Source organism: Octopus bimaculoides, chromosome 14 (genome assembly GCF_046866305.1).
Source record: "Octopus bimaculoides isolate indiv1 chromosome 14, ASM4686630v1, whole genome shotgun sequence".
In the NCBI taxonomy this organism is placed as follows: domain Eukaryota; kingdom Metazoa; phylum Mollusca; class Cephalopoda; order Octopoda; family Octopodidae; genus Octopus; species Octopus bimaculoides.
Window position 1 is genome coordinate 60,920,200 of NC_142941.1, and position 18,865 is coordinate 60,939,064.

General features: G+C 36.8%; 1 protein-coding gene across 12 annotated transcripts in view; it reads right to left on the bottom strand.

Annotated features, from left to right (window-relative positions):
* Positions 1–3,920: 3,920 nt before the first annotated feature.
* Positions 3,921–18,865, bottom strand: part of LOC106870534 (uncharacterized) — a 66,567-nt gene continuing 51,622 nt past the window's right edge. For 6 of the 12 annotated variants that reach the window (XM_089363141.1, XM_089363138.1, XM_089363139.1 and 3 more), the window contains exons 3-5: positions 14,573–14,812; positions 8,133–9,273; positions 3,921–5,940 (exon numbers count right to left, since the gene is read on the bottom strand). In XM_089363141.1, the coding sequence (XP_089219267.1) occupies positions 5,515–5,940; positions 8,133–9,273; positions 14,573–14,760 (1,755 nt within the window). In that variant the 5' untranslated portion in view covers positions 14,761–14,812 and the 3' untranslated portion in view covers positions 3,921–5,514. Of the gene's footprint in view, positions 5,941–8,132; positions 9,274–14,572; positions 14,813–16,976; positions 17,313–18,865 lie in introns of those variants that run through there. The other 6 variants (XM_089363148.1, XM_089363145.1, XM_089363146.1 and 3 more) reach the window with 2 other exon arrangements.

The window sequence follows — 18,865 nt, forward strand, 5'->3', positions numbered from 1 at the left end:
GATGATCATATTGAAACTACGTAGAATACACGAGCAGTCAATAACGGCGGGTGTTTGATTAAACTCTGTGATAATTGCAACATTTTGGTTTGTGTGTATAAATATTCGATTTTTTCTAATTGGAGGTATTGTTAGAAAGTGTACATGATGAAAGTTGCTAACGAGAGGAAGTGGATGTTAATAAATAAAAATATGCCGAAGAAAGTGAAATAAGAAAATGGTATTCATCAGTGTGTGTGTGTGTGTTTGTGTGTGTGTGTGTGTGTGTGTGCGTGTGTGCGTGTGTGTGCGTGCGTGTGTGTGTGTGTGTGCGTGCGTGTGTGCGTGCGTGTGTGTGTGCGTGTGTGTGTGTGTGCGTGCGTGTGTGCGTGCGTGTGTAAGTATATGTGTGTGTGTGTTTGTCCCCCCACCATCGCTTGATAACCGATCTCGGTTCGTTTACGTCCTCGTAACTTAACGGTTCGGCAAAAGTGACCGATAGAATAAGTGCCAGACTTAAAATAAATAAGTACTGATGTCGACCAAACCCCTTCAAGGCGGTGCTCCAGAATGGCCGCCGTCTAATGACTGAAGCAAGTAAAAAAAATATGCATACATTATATTATATTATATTATATTATATTATGTTATATTATATTATGTGCCCCAGCATGGCCACAGCTCGTGAGCTGAAACTTATTCAATTCATATATTATATACGCTATTATATGCACACATGAATGTGAGTCTCTGTGTATCTAAAAGATACTTGTTTCCAATGCCTTTTTTCACTTTCATTACAGAGTATTCTCCCTTCCTCTTTTAGTCTTTTACTTGTTTCAGTCTTTTGACCTGCAGCCATGCTGGAGCACCGCCTTTAGTCGAGCAAATCGACCCCACGACTTATTTTTTGGAAGCCTAGTACTTATTCTATCGGTCTCTTTTGCCGAACCGCTAGGTTACGGGACATAAACACACCAGCATCGGTTGTCAAACGATGTTGGGGGAACAAACACAGACACACAAACACATATATATATATATATATATATATATATATATATATATATATATATATATATATATATATATATATACATATATACGACGGGCTTCTTTCAGTTTTCGTCTACCAAATGCACTCACAAGGCTTTGGTCGGCCCGAGGCTATAGTAGAAGACACTTGCCCAAGATGCCACGCAGTAGGACGGAACCCGGGACCATGAGATTGGTAAGCAAGCCACTTACCACACAGCCACTCCAATATATTCTGATTTTTTTTTTCTTAGTATGGTTCAGGAAAAGTGTAACATTGCTATTTATGTCTCAAAAATATTCTTTTAAAAAAGTATATTCAATTTAATATAGAATGTTCTGGGGTCTTTTTTAATATCCATTCTCAAACGTACGCCTATTTAACACCGCCATCTCATCTTAACGTGCTGCGCCTAGCGGAGTATGCTTTACTGTAGGCATTTAGAGCGTGTTTCCCGATTAGAGATAGCCTCCTCTCTTTCTCCCGTCATTTTCTGACACCTAGAAAAGTGTCATGGGAACGGCTGCTCTTGCTTTCGCTAAAACGTAAATTAAATATATAAACAAACAAACAAGCATTAAGATTTATTGGAACATTTTCTTTTCAATGATATTTCTCTGCATATCATAAGGTCGGTTTTTTAATCATGTAAGGCCTCTATCATACTTATATGGTGTTGCGATGAAGAATAGGTGAGTTCCATGCTCTGATTAAATGAACCACAAGAAGTCTTTGGCTTAACGCGCTTTCAATAGAGAACCATTTAGCCAAGCTTATTTTGCCGCTTATTTTCCTCCTCTACAGGAGAATTACACTTACCTTTCAACCACGCGATCCTCTTCTAGTGAGACTTTAAAAAGATGATGGCTTGACGTGAAACGAAACGTAGTGCCCTCGATATTTTCGACCACACTTACCGTACAACTTCCTACATCATAACTATCAAACATAGTAAAAACAAACTACACGTTTTTCCTTTTCAAAGGAAGGCTTGGTTTGATCCCCATGACAGACTTAACAGATACCCGGATCTATCAGTTCGGTATCATCCCACAAATCAGCAATGTACGAAGAACAAACGATTACGTACCGAGCGGTTTCTTTATCTTGTGTGTATCTCGAATATTTTCTCTTACTTGCAGCTCCAAGGTCAAACCTGTAAAGTTTATACACAACATGCAAAATGTAACTGTAATACGGCCGTGTGAAAGGACTTTTGGAAATTGTCCATAATTCTCAACTTGACTGTCCTCCGGAAGGACTCTTCAGATGGTCCTCGTCGATGCTCAAAACTGCTCCCTGGCAATCGCTGTACATATCCTCTACCAGTGTTCCATAAACCATGAGGATAGATGTTCCTCATACAGCACTGTACAGCTGATAGGATGCAGTGAACACCTGGCATTATGCCGGATTAGAAAAACACCTAATAATAGTATGTTCTTGACCATGGACGCTCTGCTCCGGATATGAGCTGCGGCAAGTCTCTTCACTTTCCTCGTCGTCGTTCAGGAGTCTCTGTAGACGTCACAATCTCAGTGCGTGCCAACGCATCATCAATCAGGGCATACCCCAAAAAAACCTGGAGAAGTTTTTGGCGGCAAATTATTTCCTCATCAGCCGAATCTATCTCCTCTACAAGAAGCGAAAGAGCATGAACTCTACTTTGTCCAAGATAAGATTGTTCGACGATAGAGCACCATCGAAACGATGTAGGCATTTACTACTTCAGCTCGATATTTGAGGGGCCACTTCTTCTCACCAGATTTCTGATTGAATCTGTCCACCCCACTGGAATCCTGTTTGCAGTTTCTGTCCATCTTAGAGGCCTTGCCTGAGTACCTTAACCAACCCTATATCCAGAATCACAAATTCCTGAAACTTGCATTTGGTGGTTGTTAGGTCTACGACATATAAAGATACTGAGAACAAAGTGAAATATATCTTACCTTTCCGTGGTGGAACCAATAATAATTCTCTCTACTATAGGCACAAGGTCTGACATTTTGGAGAAGGGGCGGAGCCAATCGTTTACATCGATCCCAGGTGCTCAGCTAATACTTATTTTATCGACGCTGAAAGGATGAAAGGCAAAAAAGACCTCTACGAAATTTGAACTCAAAACGTGAAGACAGACGAAATGCTGCTAAAGCATTTTGTCCGGCGCGCCAACGAGTCTGCCACTTGTCACCTTGGTGGAACCTTTAATGATAAAATAACTATAACAACAAACAACGAGAATAACAATGATGATGAAGACTATAATAACAACAACAACAACAACAACAACAACAACAACAACAACAACAATAATAATAATAATAATAATAATAATAATAATAATAACAATCCTTTCTACTAAACGCTCAAGGGCAGCAATTTCGAGGGAGGGGGCTTAGTCGATTACATCGACCCCAGTGTTCAACTGGTACTTATTTTATCAATCTCGAGAGGATGAAAGCAAAGTCGACCTCAGCATTTTTGTCCGGTGCGCTGACGATTCTGCCACTTGTCGCCTTGGTGGAACCTTCAATAATAAAATAACTTTAACAACAACAACAACAACAATAACAATAATTTTAAATTTTAGCACAAGGCCAGCAAGTTCAGAAGTAGGAGTAAGTTGATTATATCGATCCCAGTGCTCAAATGGCACTTATTTCATCGATCCCAAAACGATGAAAGGCAAAGTCGACCTTGGATGTACTTGAACTCAGAACGTAAAGACGGATGAAATTACGCTGAGCATTTTATCCGGCAGGCTAAAGATTCTGCCAGGTTACCGCTTTGGTGGTGGGGGGGGGGACCTATAATAATAAAATAGCAACAACAACAACAACAACAGCGACATCATCAACAATAACAACAAAAACAATGACAACAATAATAATAACAATAATAATAATAATAGAAATTAAAAAATTTATATCTAAAATAAAATAATACATGAACTTTTTTTTATAAAATATAAAAGATCAAATATCATGTTATGATATAAAATAAATATAAAATAGGTTAGACATCATACCATGATAATAAATAAATATAAAATAACTTAGGTAACATATCATGGTATAAAATAATATGAAAGCAAATTTTATATCATGTCATGTGCGATCCAAGGCTGTCAAAAACAGCATCCATTCTCTTAGATTAATCATGATTAAAAGCTGGTTGTGTAAAATAAATCGATCACAGGTTGGTGAGGAATATCACCTTCGTTTGAACCAGTTTATTTTTGTATAAAGCTGGGAAACGAATGAGAGGTTACGATATCTCTGCGAGGCCTCCACGTCGGACGTTTTGTCCCTTAAATCTTTCAATTTATTACTTTTCAAAATTGTTTTTTTTTTTCATACAAAATGAAGTAGGGTTATATATTGCTTTCAAATTTTAGCACAATTTTTAGCAGAAGGCCAGCAATTTCAGGTGGAGAGGTTAGTCGATTACATTGACCCCTGTACTTGGCTGGTACTTTATTTTACCGACCTCGTAAGTATGAAAGGCAAAGTCGACCTCGGCGGTATAAGAAAATCAGAACGTAAAGAGCCGGAGGAAAATACCGCTAAGCATTTTGGCCGATATGCTAACGAGTCTACCTGTTCGCCACCTTTTAAGAAAGGTTATAATATATTAGACGAAGCAATCTCAGGAACTGCAGATATATTTGTAAATGGTATCTCAGGAATTGATTTGCATAGATATTTGTAAATAGATAAGTTGCCATACTAGATATACAAGCTATGCCTATACACAAACTGGCAACAAAACTACCATCTACGGCGTGATTCGATCACATAGGATCCTTCTGAGAAGAAAAAGAAGAAAATAAATCAGCAACGAGCAGTTTGGATGGAAGAAACCCACCAAAATATAAATAGATAAAGCGCTACTTTTGTTTGTTCCAATAGTGCAAAGTTCTCATGTACGATACTTTCAGAGTAATCTCTCCGCATTAGTCAAATGGTTCTTGACGTCATAATATCCATCTAAGGGAGATAAATCTCTCACTCATTTTTCAAGGTTATTTTTATAATTATTATTATTGATTTAAAACTAAATGATATAATTCCTAAAATAGAAGGTAAATAAAAATTGGAAAAAAAATATTATCTTCAAAACTTTCTCAGCAACTCTTACATAATTTTACAGTATTGATTAAAATAGAGGTGAGATTAAACCATCTAAGACCAGAGAAAAGTATAAGATTTGTATCGAAATGTTAAAATTATAAAGGGAAGTAAATTTAAAGAACCTTGTCACAACAGTTCTTTTGCGGGTGATATTACTAGAATTCAACCCTGTTTAGTTAATAATTTTGTATTTCTTGGGGAGAGACGTCATATTGTTTCGGCGTTTTTATTGCTTTTTGTTTGTTTCATTTTTACAAACTTTTCTTAAAGGATTTACCTTCATCAAAGCAAATTTATTCTCTGCAGAAATTTCTTTAATTTTTATCTGTTTTGTTTTTTTTTATTATTATTATTTCCACCCCCAATTTATTCAATTGTCTCTGTTTCTTTTTCTTTTTCTTCGTCTTTCACGTTTTCCGTTTCTTTCTCGTTTGTATATTTGTCTTCTTTCTTCTGCAGAATATTCTGGAGACAGTCTATGAGATCAATCAACTGATAATATTCGGCTTCGATGAGAAGTTCTTTGAGTGCAGTTTCGTTCGTCATTGGTAGGGTGCCTTCTTTCAAACCTCCGTCTCTCAAGTAGTTCAAGATGTATCGGAAATGGGTGCCATCGCGGTCGATGAAATAACTCCCGTCGTTTTCTGTTTTGAGAAGATGGCGTCCACTAAACATGGCTGCCAGCATGGATGTCATATCTTTTCTAAGAGTGAGCAACGACGTAGTGAACTGAATTCCACCGATGTCTAGTTTTATCCGGTTGTCTTGGATTTTGTTCATTTCAGCCATACGCTAAAAAGAAAGATATAAAAAGAGATCACGAATATGAAGTTGTATAGATAAACAAATATTCATTAAAATAGTAGCCGTACTCTCACCCCATCATAGTTTCAATACAATGAAATAAAAGTTCGATTAAACGAAGAATCCAGTTTTAAAAAAGCAGAAGACTATTCACTGATTTCCGAGCCCAACAACCTTAAACATATTTAGACACAACTACTACTCTGATTGCACATTTTATTTTAAACAATTTATCTATATATTTATAAATATACTTGTCTATATAAACGTATCTAAATAAACGTATCTAAATAAACTTATCTATATATTCATAAATGAGTTCATTTCTTTTGACTATTCACCAAGTCAATGGTCGCAAGTCATATACAGATCTTTAGTAGAAAGTGGGTTATACATCTCTAGATTGTATACCTGACTTTCTACTATAAAATTAAAGAAATAGACGGAACGCTGAACTCCAGACTAAACAACTTAAACAACATTTATTTAGGTGGTAAAACATACATATCTTTAGTTATACATCTTTAGAGGTGAGAATAACGAGCTGTCGAGTGTAAGACCGAAAGATGTAGAGACAGCTTTAAACACACGTCCATGCTCAATCGCTGGCCAGCGAGAAAGAGAATGAATTGAGCGGGAAACGCTTGCTTGTTTAATTCTACGCATGCGTAAGACTACGCATGCGCAGGCGTTACTACAGATCCCTACCATAGTGCGAGAATATCAATGGTATTTATTTAATTGCATAGACAACAAAAGATGAAGAGTTGGACTAAAATTTCAGAAGGATGGGATCAAATAATGTGTTCCATATATTTTAAAGATCTAATCTCAACCGGGATCCGCATGACCCTTAAGAATCCATATAAAATTTTGTTGTTGAAATTTATTTGCAATAAATAGGCAATGCTTCTACAATACACGAAATATTTTAACATATTTTAATACAGTTTTAATATTTAATTTTTGAAATATTATACACGAGATATTTTAACAATTTTTAATACAATTTTAATAACACGAAATATTTTAACCATTTTTGATACAATTTTAATGATATTTAATTACAGAAATATTATAGGACTTTTTAAACATTGAATGAATATGAGGCGGGGCACGCAAGTAAAAGAGGAATTAAAGAGTTCCATAGACAAAATGTGGTTGAGAACCACTGGTCTAGACGGTCTAATCCGTCGACTGGTTTGTTACAACTACCTTGTCCTTCATTGCTTTTAGTGGATTCCACTCTGTTGCTAGCATTCCCACCAGTCCTCCGTTCGAAGGGTAAGCTCCCCTTTTCTTCCCACTAGACTCAAACGATCGTAGTTGCTACCTTTCTTCTCTGACGACGCCATTAAAACTATTACCGTTTATCTTTCACTGTTTAGTGGTTTCAGTCATCAAGCTGCAGTCATGCTGGATAATAATGAATATTTCTAGCATAAACACAACTCCAGACATATTGAGAGGTGACAACGTAAATTTTATCGAGTCCAGTACTTCCCTGGTACTTTATTTTTAGGTAACTCTGGAAAACTGCTCAGGAAGAGAGATAACTAAATATCAAAGAGTACTGAATCCATTGATCAACAGTGTCAGACATCTGGTATTATAGTATTTATATGTTGGTATATCAGACGACTGGACTAAATATGAAATGTTGGTAGTTACCGAGATAGTCTATACTCAACTATGGCCCATGCTGACAACTTATTGTAGAGCAGTGGTTTTCGAATTCATATTTTATACCTCGATTTATAACATGATCCACTAAGAGGGTGGCGAAGGCAAATACGGTGGCACGTGACATTTAGATTAGCAACAAGAAAAGATAAATATGGAAATATATGTAGGAATGCGTTTGGGTGTGTGTGAAGGGTATATATATATATATATGTGTGTGTGTGTGTGTGCGTATACATATATATATACATACAAACATACATATACAGAGATACATTTAAAAATCTATGTATTTGCGTGCATATGTGTGCGCAAGCGTGTGTGTGTGCGTGCATATGTATATGCGCGTGTGCACGTGTGCGCGTGTGCGCGTGCATGTGTGTTTGTGTGTGCGTGCGTTGTGTGTGTGTGTGTGCGTGTGTTGTGTGTGTGTGTGTGTATGTGTGTGTATATGTGTGTGAGTGCATGTGTGTGCGCGCACGCGCGCGTAAACTTACTTTTAATTCGTCGCGGAATCTCTCCTGTTCTTCTTCGAATTCCTTTTTATTCTTCTCAAATTCTTCGATCTTTTGCTTCAAAGACTCTTCCTTATTCTCAACCTTTTCAGCGAATGTCTTCTCAATACACTTCTGATAAGATTCAAAGTCTTGCATTTTCTTCTTCAGTGCCATTTCATCTTTGCTCAATTCCTCTTCTTTCTCGGTGACCTTATCCGTTCTCATCTCAACGCTGGTCTCTCGTTCAGTCACCAATCTCTCTCTGTCGCGCAACTGGTTCTCCCGAATGTCCACATAATCTTTGGCACGTTGCACAAACGCGCTGAAATTCAAATGCAACTTCTCCATGAAGTCTTTCCCAAGATTATCGATTTGATCATGTATATCGATCTCCCACGTGCTCGTAACATCTTCGAAAATGCAGTGCTGATAGAGAGGGCCCGAGGGTTGAGTGTCAACGGTTTCGGTTCCTTCTGGGTTATTCTGCCAAACGTTATCGCCATTAGAGATCTCCATGGCGATAATAGGACGAGTGAAGTCAGAATCAATTTCAAGACATTTACCAATAGATTTATCTCTGAAGAAAAGAGTCTGCCACTCGCTGTCGCAGTCGGCTTTTGCCCACAGTCTGGTTTTCTGGGCGGAAGGAATCATGTACAGTTCTCGAATCTTCCATTCAATATGACCAACTTTCTCCATTTTACTGAAACGCATGATTTGAAAATCTTCAATTAGGGCGTTGCACACCATGACTTTGAATGAATTCTGGTTGTGTTCCAGATCAGGAGCGCGACTGTAGTTGTAGACGACCAGCTTCATCGGTTTGTGGCCTTCGGCCACGCCGTACCATTGGACTAACATTCGCCAGGCGTCCTCGTGCACTACATCAACGGTGTGGGCGTAGTCACGGCGCGTGAAAATAGGTCCGGGCTGCACGCGCTGCTGATGGTAGAATTTGCGTGTCTGCATGCCGAGGAAACGTTTCAACTGTTCCAGCCATTCGGCAATGATGATGTACCAGAACTCGCCCTCCACGAAACGACGCTCGAAAAACTGTTCCAGAATTGTACGCTGGGTGACTGCATCTGGTATGTTGGCCACTGGACTGGACGCCACCGTACTGCAGCTCATACTGGCCAAGCTGGAATAAGACAAAAAAGAAAAGTAGGAGAATTAAAAAAAAAAAAAAAAAAAGAAATATGCCAATTACAATAATAATAATAATAGTAAAAATAAGCCACGTAAAAATAATTTCAAATGTTGCCACAAGGGCAATAATTTTGGGGGAGAGGACGAGTAGATAGATAGATAGATAGATAAATAGATAGATAGACAGACAGACAGACAGACAGACAGACAGACAGACAGACAGACAGACAGACAGATAGATAGATACACATACATATATACATGAGTGAGTGAGACAATGAGGGAGTGAGACAATGAGTGAGACAATGAGTGAGTGAGACAATGAGTGAGTGAGACAATGAGTGAGTGAGACAATGAATGAGTGAGACAATGAGTGAGTGAGACAATGAGTGAGTGAGACAATGAGTGAGTGAGACAATGAGTGAGTGAGACAATGAGTGAGTGAGAGAATGAGTGAGTGAGACAATGAGTGACTGAGAGAATGAGTGAGTGAGACAATGAGTGAGTGAGACAATGAGTGAGTGAGAGAATGAGTGAGTGAGAGAATGAGTGAGTGAGACAATGAGTGAGTGAGAGAATGAGTGAGTGAGACAATGAGTGAGTGAGACAGTGAGTGAGTGAGACAATGAGTGAGTGAGACAATGAGTGAGTGAGAGAATCAGTGGTTGAGTGAGAACATAAAAACAAGACAGAAGATGTGGTATAAGATTCACAATCAAAATTTTTCGGTTGACCCTGGAAATATTGGAAATGGTTAAAATGAAAGTGGTTTCAAAAACTGTCTTCGTTCGGAATGTTGACGGAGAACAAACAGGAAGGAAAAGACGAAGAAAACAAGAAAATAGATGAAAAGTGAAAAGGCCAAGTGCAGCAGCGCACGTGAAAGATATGCATCTCTCTCTCTCTCTCTCTCTCTCTCTCTCTCTATATATATATATATATATATATATATATATATATATATATATATATATATATATATATATATATATATATATATATATATATATATGGTCTTCGAAACGTCTAGATAGAATAGAGACAGCTGATGAAGGGATATTCCAAGGGGCTTTCCGTTTTCCTGTGTTCGTTCCGTTGTCTGTAGTTTATTGTTCTAACGTCCTGTACCCTGATATGCATGTATATACACATGTAGATGTAAGTATGTACATATATGTGTGTATACATATATATATATTCTTTGTATTATATATATATATATATATATATATATGCGCGTGTGTGTGTGTGGATGGATGGGTGGGTGGATGTGTATGTGTATAAATGTCTATACTTATAAACACGTTGTTATATACGTTGCGTGCGGTGGGGTGAGATGAAGTGAAGTCTGTGTTTGAAGTTTGAGAAGTGTATCTCATCATGATCGCTGCATGCTTCATCAGCATAGTTCAGGGTGGCTGTGCACGCACAGCCTTGCACACACAAACACACGCACATACCCACACACGCACACAAACACACACACTCACTCACACACAAACACACACACAAGCAAACTCACACACGCACACTCATACATACACGCATTCACACACACATATATGTAATGAGATAAATAGATAGATAGATAGATAGATAGATAGATAGATAGATAGATAGATAGATAGATAGATAGATAGATAGATAGATAGATAGATAGACAGACAGATAAGATAGATAGATAGATAGATAGATAGATAGATAGATAGATAGATAGATAGATAGATAGATAGATAGATATACACACACGCACACTCATACATACACGCATTCACACACACATATATGTAATGAGATAAATAAATAGATAGATAGATAGATAGATAGATAGATAGATAGATAGATAGATAGATAGAGACAGAGAAACAGACAGACCGGCAGACAGACCGGCAGACAAGAATATGCTCAATCAGACGAAAATACACATATCACTCTTACATAAACATTCAGTCAGATACACACACAGACATACACACACATACACACACATACACACACGCACACACTCGCATACACGCAAAAAAAACATTTAATAAACGGCAGATAAATGCATTTATACACACATTCACACACACACACACACATAAATATACGGACACATCCACCATATTTTAATTTCACATATACACATAATACAGAAGTATACACACGTTTAACTATACACATAATTTATGTTGCTTGAATCTACTCAGTTCAAATAAGTAGAGCTCCTTCTCTCACTCTCTCTCTCTTTTTCTTTCTCTCTCTCTCTCTCTCTCTCTCTCTCTCTCTCTCTCTCTCTCTCTCTCTCTCTCTGTTTCTCTCTCTCTCTCTCTCTCTCTCTCTCTCTCTCTCTCTCTCTGTTTCTCTCTCTCTCTCTCTCTCTTTACATTTCTCTCCATCAGCCACATCTTCGTTGATCCACTGAGGCATGGACAGGGGGCGTGAAGGTGTCTATACCTGCTCATTATTACATGGCAGTAAAAGGCTGCGACCAGGTAGAATAAATTAAGTACCAGTGAAACACTGGGATCGATTTAACTGACTGGTCCCCTCGCCCAAAATTTCAGGACCAATGTTTATCTAATCACTAAGTAACATTTCTTTGATATACTATTGGTTATAGCGTATGTGGTGGGGAGCGGTGTGTATGTTGATGCAGCTAGGTGAATAGGCCAGAGATATGGGTATATATTAATGAAATGTATTAATTAAAAATAATTAATAGACTAGTGTTTCCCGAAAAAAATTTTAAGATAGGATGTACTGAATGCCCTCAGCAAATGTTTTGATATGCTTACACTTTTTCTTATCTTTGGTAAAGCCAGAATATATATATATATATATATATATATATATATATATATATATATATATATATATATATATATATATATATATATATATATATATATACATATATATATATATATATATATATATATATATATATATATATATATATATATATATGTATACATATATATATGCATATATATAATTTATGTGTGTGTGTTTGTGTCCCAATATATATATATATATATATATATATATATATATATATATATGATGTATGTACATATGCATATATATATATATATGAGTAGATGTATATACATATATGTATGTATGCATGCATGTATGCATGTAAATATGTATGTATGTATGCATGTATGTATGTATGTATGTATGAAAGCATGTATGTAAGTATGTATGTATGTATGTACGTATGTACGTATGTATGTATGTATGTATGTAAGTTAGTGTATGTATTTATGATAAATTTCCTTTAAATTGATATGGGAAAGGGTGAGATGGTTCATGTAAACAAGCGAATTTGATACTTAAGTTCACATATTTTTAGTTTTGATATGCGTGTATATATATATATATATATATATATATATATATATACATAGATATATATATATGTGTGTGTGTATATGTATATGTATATATATATGTATATATGTGTATATATATATATATATATATATATATATATATATATATATATATATATATATATACATACATATATATATACATACATATATAGTAGAAGACACTTACCCAAGGTGCCACGCAGTGGGACTGAACCCAGAACCATGTGGTTGGTAAGCAAGCTACTTACTACACAGTCACTCCTGCGCCTATTAGTAAAAAAATTGTTACACTTCCATCATTACATGAAGACACCTTCTGAATTTCACTAAGCCGTCAATCAGCCATACCAGTTCTCATTTCTGTTTACTTTAAAGAACTGCAGTATGCAATGAGGTGTTTTCTATGGGCTGCAGGTGTATCGACGGCCGGTGAAAGAGTTTCAGTAGAGAATGGAAGCTGTGATTTGCCACTATGGACGAATGAACTGAAAAGTTCAAACGTGATCGTACAAATGCTGTGCACCTGGGAGCCGGACGCCTGGTTACGTTCTGTGCTGCTGACACGATATTGAAGGAGTTTGTGACATGGTTCTGCTGAACAGACGGATTGACTGTTGATGAAGTGGCATGGTTGGCACTCCGTCGGTTACGACGACGAGGGTTCCAGTTGATCCGATCAACGGAACAGCCTGCTTATGAAATTAACGTGCAAGTGGCTGAGCACTCCACAGACACGTGTACCCTTAACGTAGTTCTCGGGGAGATTCAGCGTGACACAGAGTGTGACAAGGCTGGTTCTTTGAAATACAGGTGTAACAGAAACAAGAAGACAGAGTGAGAGAAAGTTGTGATGAAAGAGTACAGCACGGTTCGCCACCACTCTCTACCGGAGCCTCGTGGAGCTTTAGGTGTTTTCGCTCAATAAACACTCACAACGCCCGGTCTGGGAATCGAAACCGCGATCCTACGACCACGAATCCGCTGCCGATGAAATGGCACATAGTACGGAAATTAGACATAGGTTGTTGTCTGCTTGTGAGTCTGTGAAATCTTCTGCAATAAATTTGGTCATAGTTAACGTTAATCACAGCGACAAGTTAAATTATGTTTCATTTTCAAGCTTGCGTTGTACTTACCTGAGAGGAGAGAGAGTGGGGAGAGAGAGGGAGGGAGACTGACAGACTGACAGACAGACAGATAGACAGAGATAGCAAACTGTAATACACAGGAGAAAGGGAGTGAGAGAGAGAGAGACTACATCCACACAACAAACTTCTCCGTCAGAAGGAATTATAAGAATATTACTTGGAAGCGTGGTCATTAACCGTCACTACACTGCTTGTAAAAATATTTGTCAATCTTATACGTCCCTTCATAAATTGTTCAAAGTGAAAGTCCTTTCTTAAGTCTCTGTTGCATTGTCTATATGTTGAAAAACACAGAACCACGCTTGCGCAGTCACAGCCAAAACAAAAATAATTATATATATTATATATATACATATAGCCTTTTTTGAAGTCAGTCTTGTGTTGTGTTGACAGATTTGCACTTAAAATTCCCGCGTTTTTAGTCAAAACTTGTTAGTAGAAAAAATTACAAGGGCATTATTGGAAATTAGTGACTTGCCCTTGTAGATATACATTTATAGATAGATCAACAGACAGATCGACAGACATGATCGATAGATAGGTTGATAGATAGATAGATAGATAGATAGATAGATAGATAGATAGATAGATAGATAGATAGATAGATAGTTAGGTTGATAGATAGGTAGATAGATATATAGATCGATAGATAAGGCAGGATAGGATAGGATAGATAAGTAGGTATTCAAGTTAGCATCATTCACAAGATGCATTTCAGAGGTGGGGGAAGCATAATCGAAATGCAATCGAAAATGGGAATGATTCATTCATCGATTACCTGAAGCCATTTCCGCGGGTGTTTGGTGACGAAGCGAGGCTGCTATACCCACTGGCGCTATTTCCGGATCCGGTTCGAGAAATTGCGCATGGCGATGATGCCTTTCCGCTAAAACTGTTGCTACGTTCGGGTGGAGAACCGGCTACTATTTGTTTGTGCGGGGAGTTTTTGCCTGAACTCGCCAGCATTTCCCGTCTGTGGTAGGACGTTGGTGGATGAAATTAATCCCTTTTCGGGGTCCTTTAAAGAGAATTAGGGGTTAAAGTATTTTAATGAAAAGAATATTTTTTAACATTTATTTTTATTATTTAATTATTAATTTATTTACACGAGAATATATTTCTCATTCGTGGAAAGAATGAACACTCCGTTTTAGGTCCTTTAAATGAAGATGAGTTCAAATTATATGTATACATGAATATGTGTATGTGTGTGTTTGTGTGTGAGTGTACGTGCGTATGTGTGTGTGTAAGTATATATGTATGTCTATGTATGTATGAGCATGTATATATATATATATATATATATGTATATATACATACATATATGTGTGTGTGTGTGTGTGTGTGTGTGTGTGTGTGTGTATGTGTATGTATGTATGTATATACTCACACACACACACGTACATATATATATACATATTCATACTTATATGTATACATGTACGAATATATGTATGCATACTTAGAAAGAGAGGGATTTAGATTAAGTGAAACTATTTTAGGAAAACAGGATATGATTTCTAAATTAAGAAGCATTGTCAAGACAACCATCGAATTGCCTAATAGAATGCAATAACAGTGCAATAACAAACAGAGAACACATGCATAAAAAAATTTAGTAACTGCTTACATGTTATGACGGAGACGTCTAATGAAAAAAATCTGACAAATGAAACGACGACAACCGTATAAGATGCTTTCTTAAGTGAGTATCAAGAAACCAGACGATGAAAATTACGTACAAACTCAAAGGGATATACCCGCTTAAATATGTATACAAACCTCTTCTGAAGCACTGAACAAAAGTAATATATCTGATTGCAAATAGATAGATAGATAGATAGATAGATAGATAGATAGATAGATAGATAGATAGATAGGCCATAACATTACGCACAAACGAGTATGACGATGCCAAACAGAATCCATCATCTTGATACATTCCCCCTTTTATAAAGTGGAAACCTTTTTCATTTTACGTAAAATACACACCATTCTTGATTTATCGCTAATATTATGTAATCTAAAATCATGTCTTATATGTGTGTGTATGTGTGTGTGTGTGTATATATATATATATATATATATATATATATACATATACATACAGACAGATATGTATGTATGTATATATGCATGCACACATATATACATATATGTATATATATGTGTGTGTGTATATATATATATATATATATATATATATATATATATATATATATATATATATATATATATATATATATATACAAAACGATATCTTGTACACACCTAGGCTCTTTTATCTTCGCCTCGAATTTGACGAAAGGAATTGGTTTTTCGGAATTAATACTGAAACGGTAGCAGCAGTGGCCAGACGTAGGAGGCAAGCAAAGTAAGGGACACCAGAAGCGCAACAACAGAGAGATTGTAGTAGATGCGGCTGAAGGATTGTTAATGGCGTTGTTGTGAGAATAAGAACGAAATAAGATGACCCAGTAAGGTCATAACATGAGAAGAGTGTGTTCAAAATAGAAGTGTGAAGAACATATATCATTGTAGAAGTAAGAGTTAGAGTTTAGTGCTTAAGGAAATGAATAACTGGAAGTAGGTGGGAATTTAAAAGTCAATAGATTAATGAATAGATAAGTAAAATAATAATTAATACTTAAGTGGGTAATAATCATGATTATCTACTGAATCATAAATAATGAAGCACTTAATCAGAAAGAACCCTTTTAGATTTTAAATTAAAGAATGAATAATTAAATGAATATATTGTTGTTGTTGTTGTTGTTGTTGTTGTTGTTGTTGTTGTTGTTGTTGTTATCATTATCATCATGATTATTATTCAGGGCAGCGAGCTGGCAGAATCGTTAGCACAATTAAAAAATAACGTATGAAGGCGTTCACATTATTAATTTCATTATTATAACTTTTAGGAAAAACATTTGAACACTTGACATTTGAAAAATTCATCGTAAAAATTTGGGGGCAGGAAGATGGACCCACCACCACCACCACCTACCGTCCTGGTCAAGCACACCTGAGCTCAATGGTAAATCTGGCACTGGATGGATGGATACAAAGACAGAGAGAACGAAAAAGAAACAAGGAGAGAAAGAACTGCATTAGTTTGTGTCGACGCGAAGCTCAGAATACCGAAAGCCTATCATGGACATTAATAAATATTTAAACTTTACCGTGTATCTTGTGTACGTTTCTTTTCACCCTCGTAAACGCAAATGCTTATACGTGTGCGAACGTGTGTGCGTATGTGAGTCTGTGCACAAGCGCGTAAGTGTGTGGATGCACGCATGTATGCATGTATGCATGTAGGTATGTAGGTATGTAGGTAGGTATGACGGTAGGAGTACATCAGGAGTTCTGCAAGACAGAACTGTAGACTTGACGCTACAAATAGCAGGAACATTCGCAGACAGTGCCGAAATAAAATAATTTTTGGTCTTTTGTTTGTTTTTTGCTTCTATTTTCGTTTTTATACCAATTATTGACATCAGCAGAGAAAGAGATGGGATGAGATGAGAACAAAGCGGAGCGGGGAAGGCGTAGAGATGGAGAAGCATTGAGAAAGGATGCTAGAACTGAAGAACGAAGAAGAACGAAGGCTAAGATGTGTAGATAGATAGAAAAGGAAAAGCATAAAGAAAGACTAAAAGTGTAATGGTGGGGAAAAAGCGTAAAGAATGACAGACCAATAGATAGATAGATAGATAGATAGATAGATAGATAGATAGATAGATAGATAGATAGATAGATAGATAGATAGATAGGTAGACAGATAGATAGTGAGAGAGGTAGAGGAAGAGTGGAAGAAAGAGAGAGAGAGAGAGAAATGTGAAATCCAATGTTACATGATAAGGAATAAAGTGTTGTTTAAGTAGGGAAGAATTCCAGCCGTAAATTTTGAAGATTTTCCATAAATCCTATGGAAACGTTTCAAGTTTGGTTGTCTGGAATTTCGTTATTTCATGTAATTCTTATTGTACATTCATTTTTGGATGTTTTTCTTTGCATTTTTTTATCCTTGTTGTTTTGTTGTTGGTTTTTTTTTTGCTTGTTCTTGTTTGTTTGTTTTTTTGTTTATTTTTTTGTTGTTGTTTTTTTCCCTAATATCTACTTCATAGCGTATCATACGTTCGTGGTCGTTGACCGTGTGTGTCTGACGAATTTTAATCGTTTTATCGGCATTCCAGCCGTGACCATCTCGCCTATTCTTTTTTTTTTTCGTACATGGCTGTGTAGTTAAGAGATTCGCTTTGCAACCAACCACGTAGTTTGGAGTTCAGTCCCACTGCGCGACACCTTGGGTAAGGGTCATCAACTTATAGGACCGAGTTGACCAATGCGTCGTGACTGAATTTGATGGACGGAGGCTCTGTGAGAACATGACGTGTACCTATCTGCATGTGTACCATTGTGTTTGCGCTTGTTCCCTCCCCCACCGAATAATAACCGGTGTTGGCATGCTTACGACCCCGTAATTTGTAGTTCAGCCAAGAGTAAGTATCAAACATGAAAATGAATAATGGAGTAGATTTATTCGACTAAACTCGTTAAAGCAGTGCTACAGCATAGCCACAGTCTAAGGATTGAAACCAGTGAAAGATAAGTTATATATTCAGAGCTAATTTATGCAGAATATTCATCTATTTTAAAGATGTTAGTGGAAAATTTGAAGGAGATTTAGTTGTAAATTCTTGCAGGTCTAATGACAGCACGAAAGTCTTTTCATTGATCCATTAATATATTCTTAAAAACAAGGCAGCGAGCTGGCAGAAACGTTAGTACACAGGGCGAAATGCCTACCCGTATTTCGTCTGCCATTACGTTTTGAGTTCAAATTCCGCCGAGGTCGACTTTGCCTTTCATCCTTTCGGGTCCGATAAATAAAGCACCAATTATGCACTGGGGATCAATGTTATCGACTTAATCCCTTTGTCTGTCTTTGTTTGTCCCCTCTATGTTTAGCCCCTTGTGGGCAATAAAGAAATAAGAAACGTTAGCACGCCGGGCGAAATACTTAGTGGTTTTTCTTCTGTCTTTACGTTCTGAGTTCAAATTCCTCCGA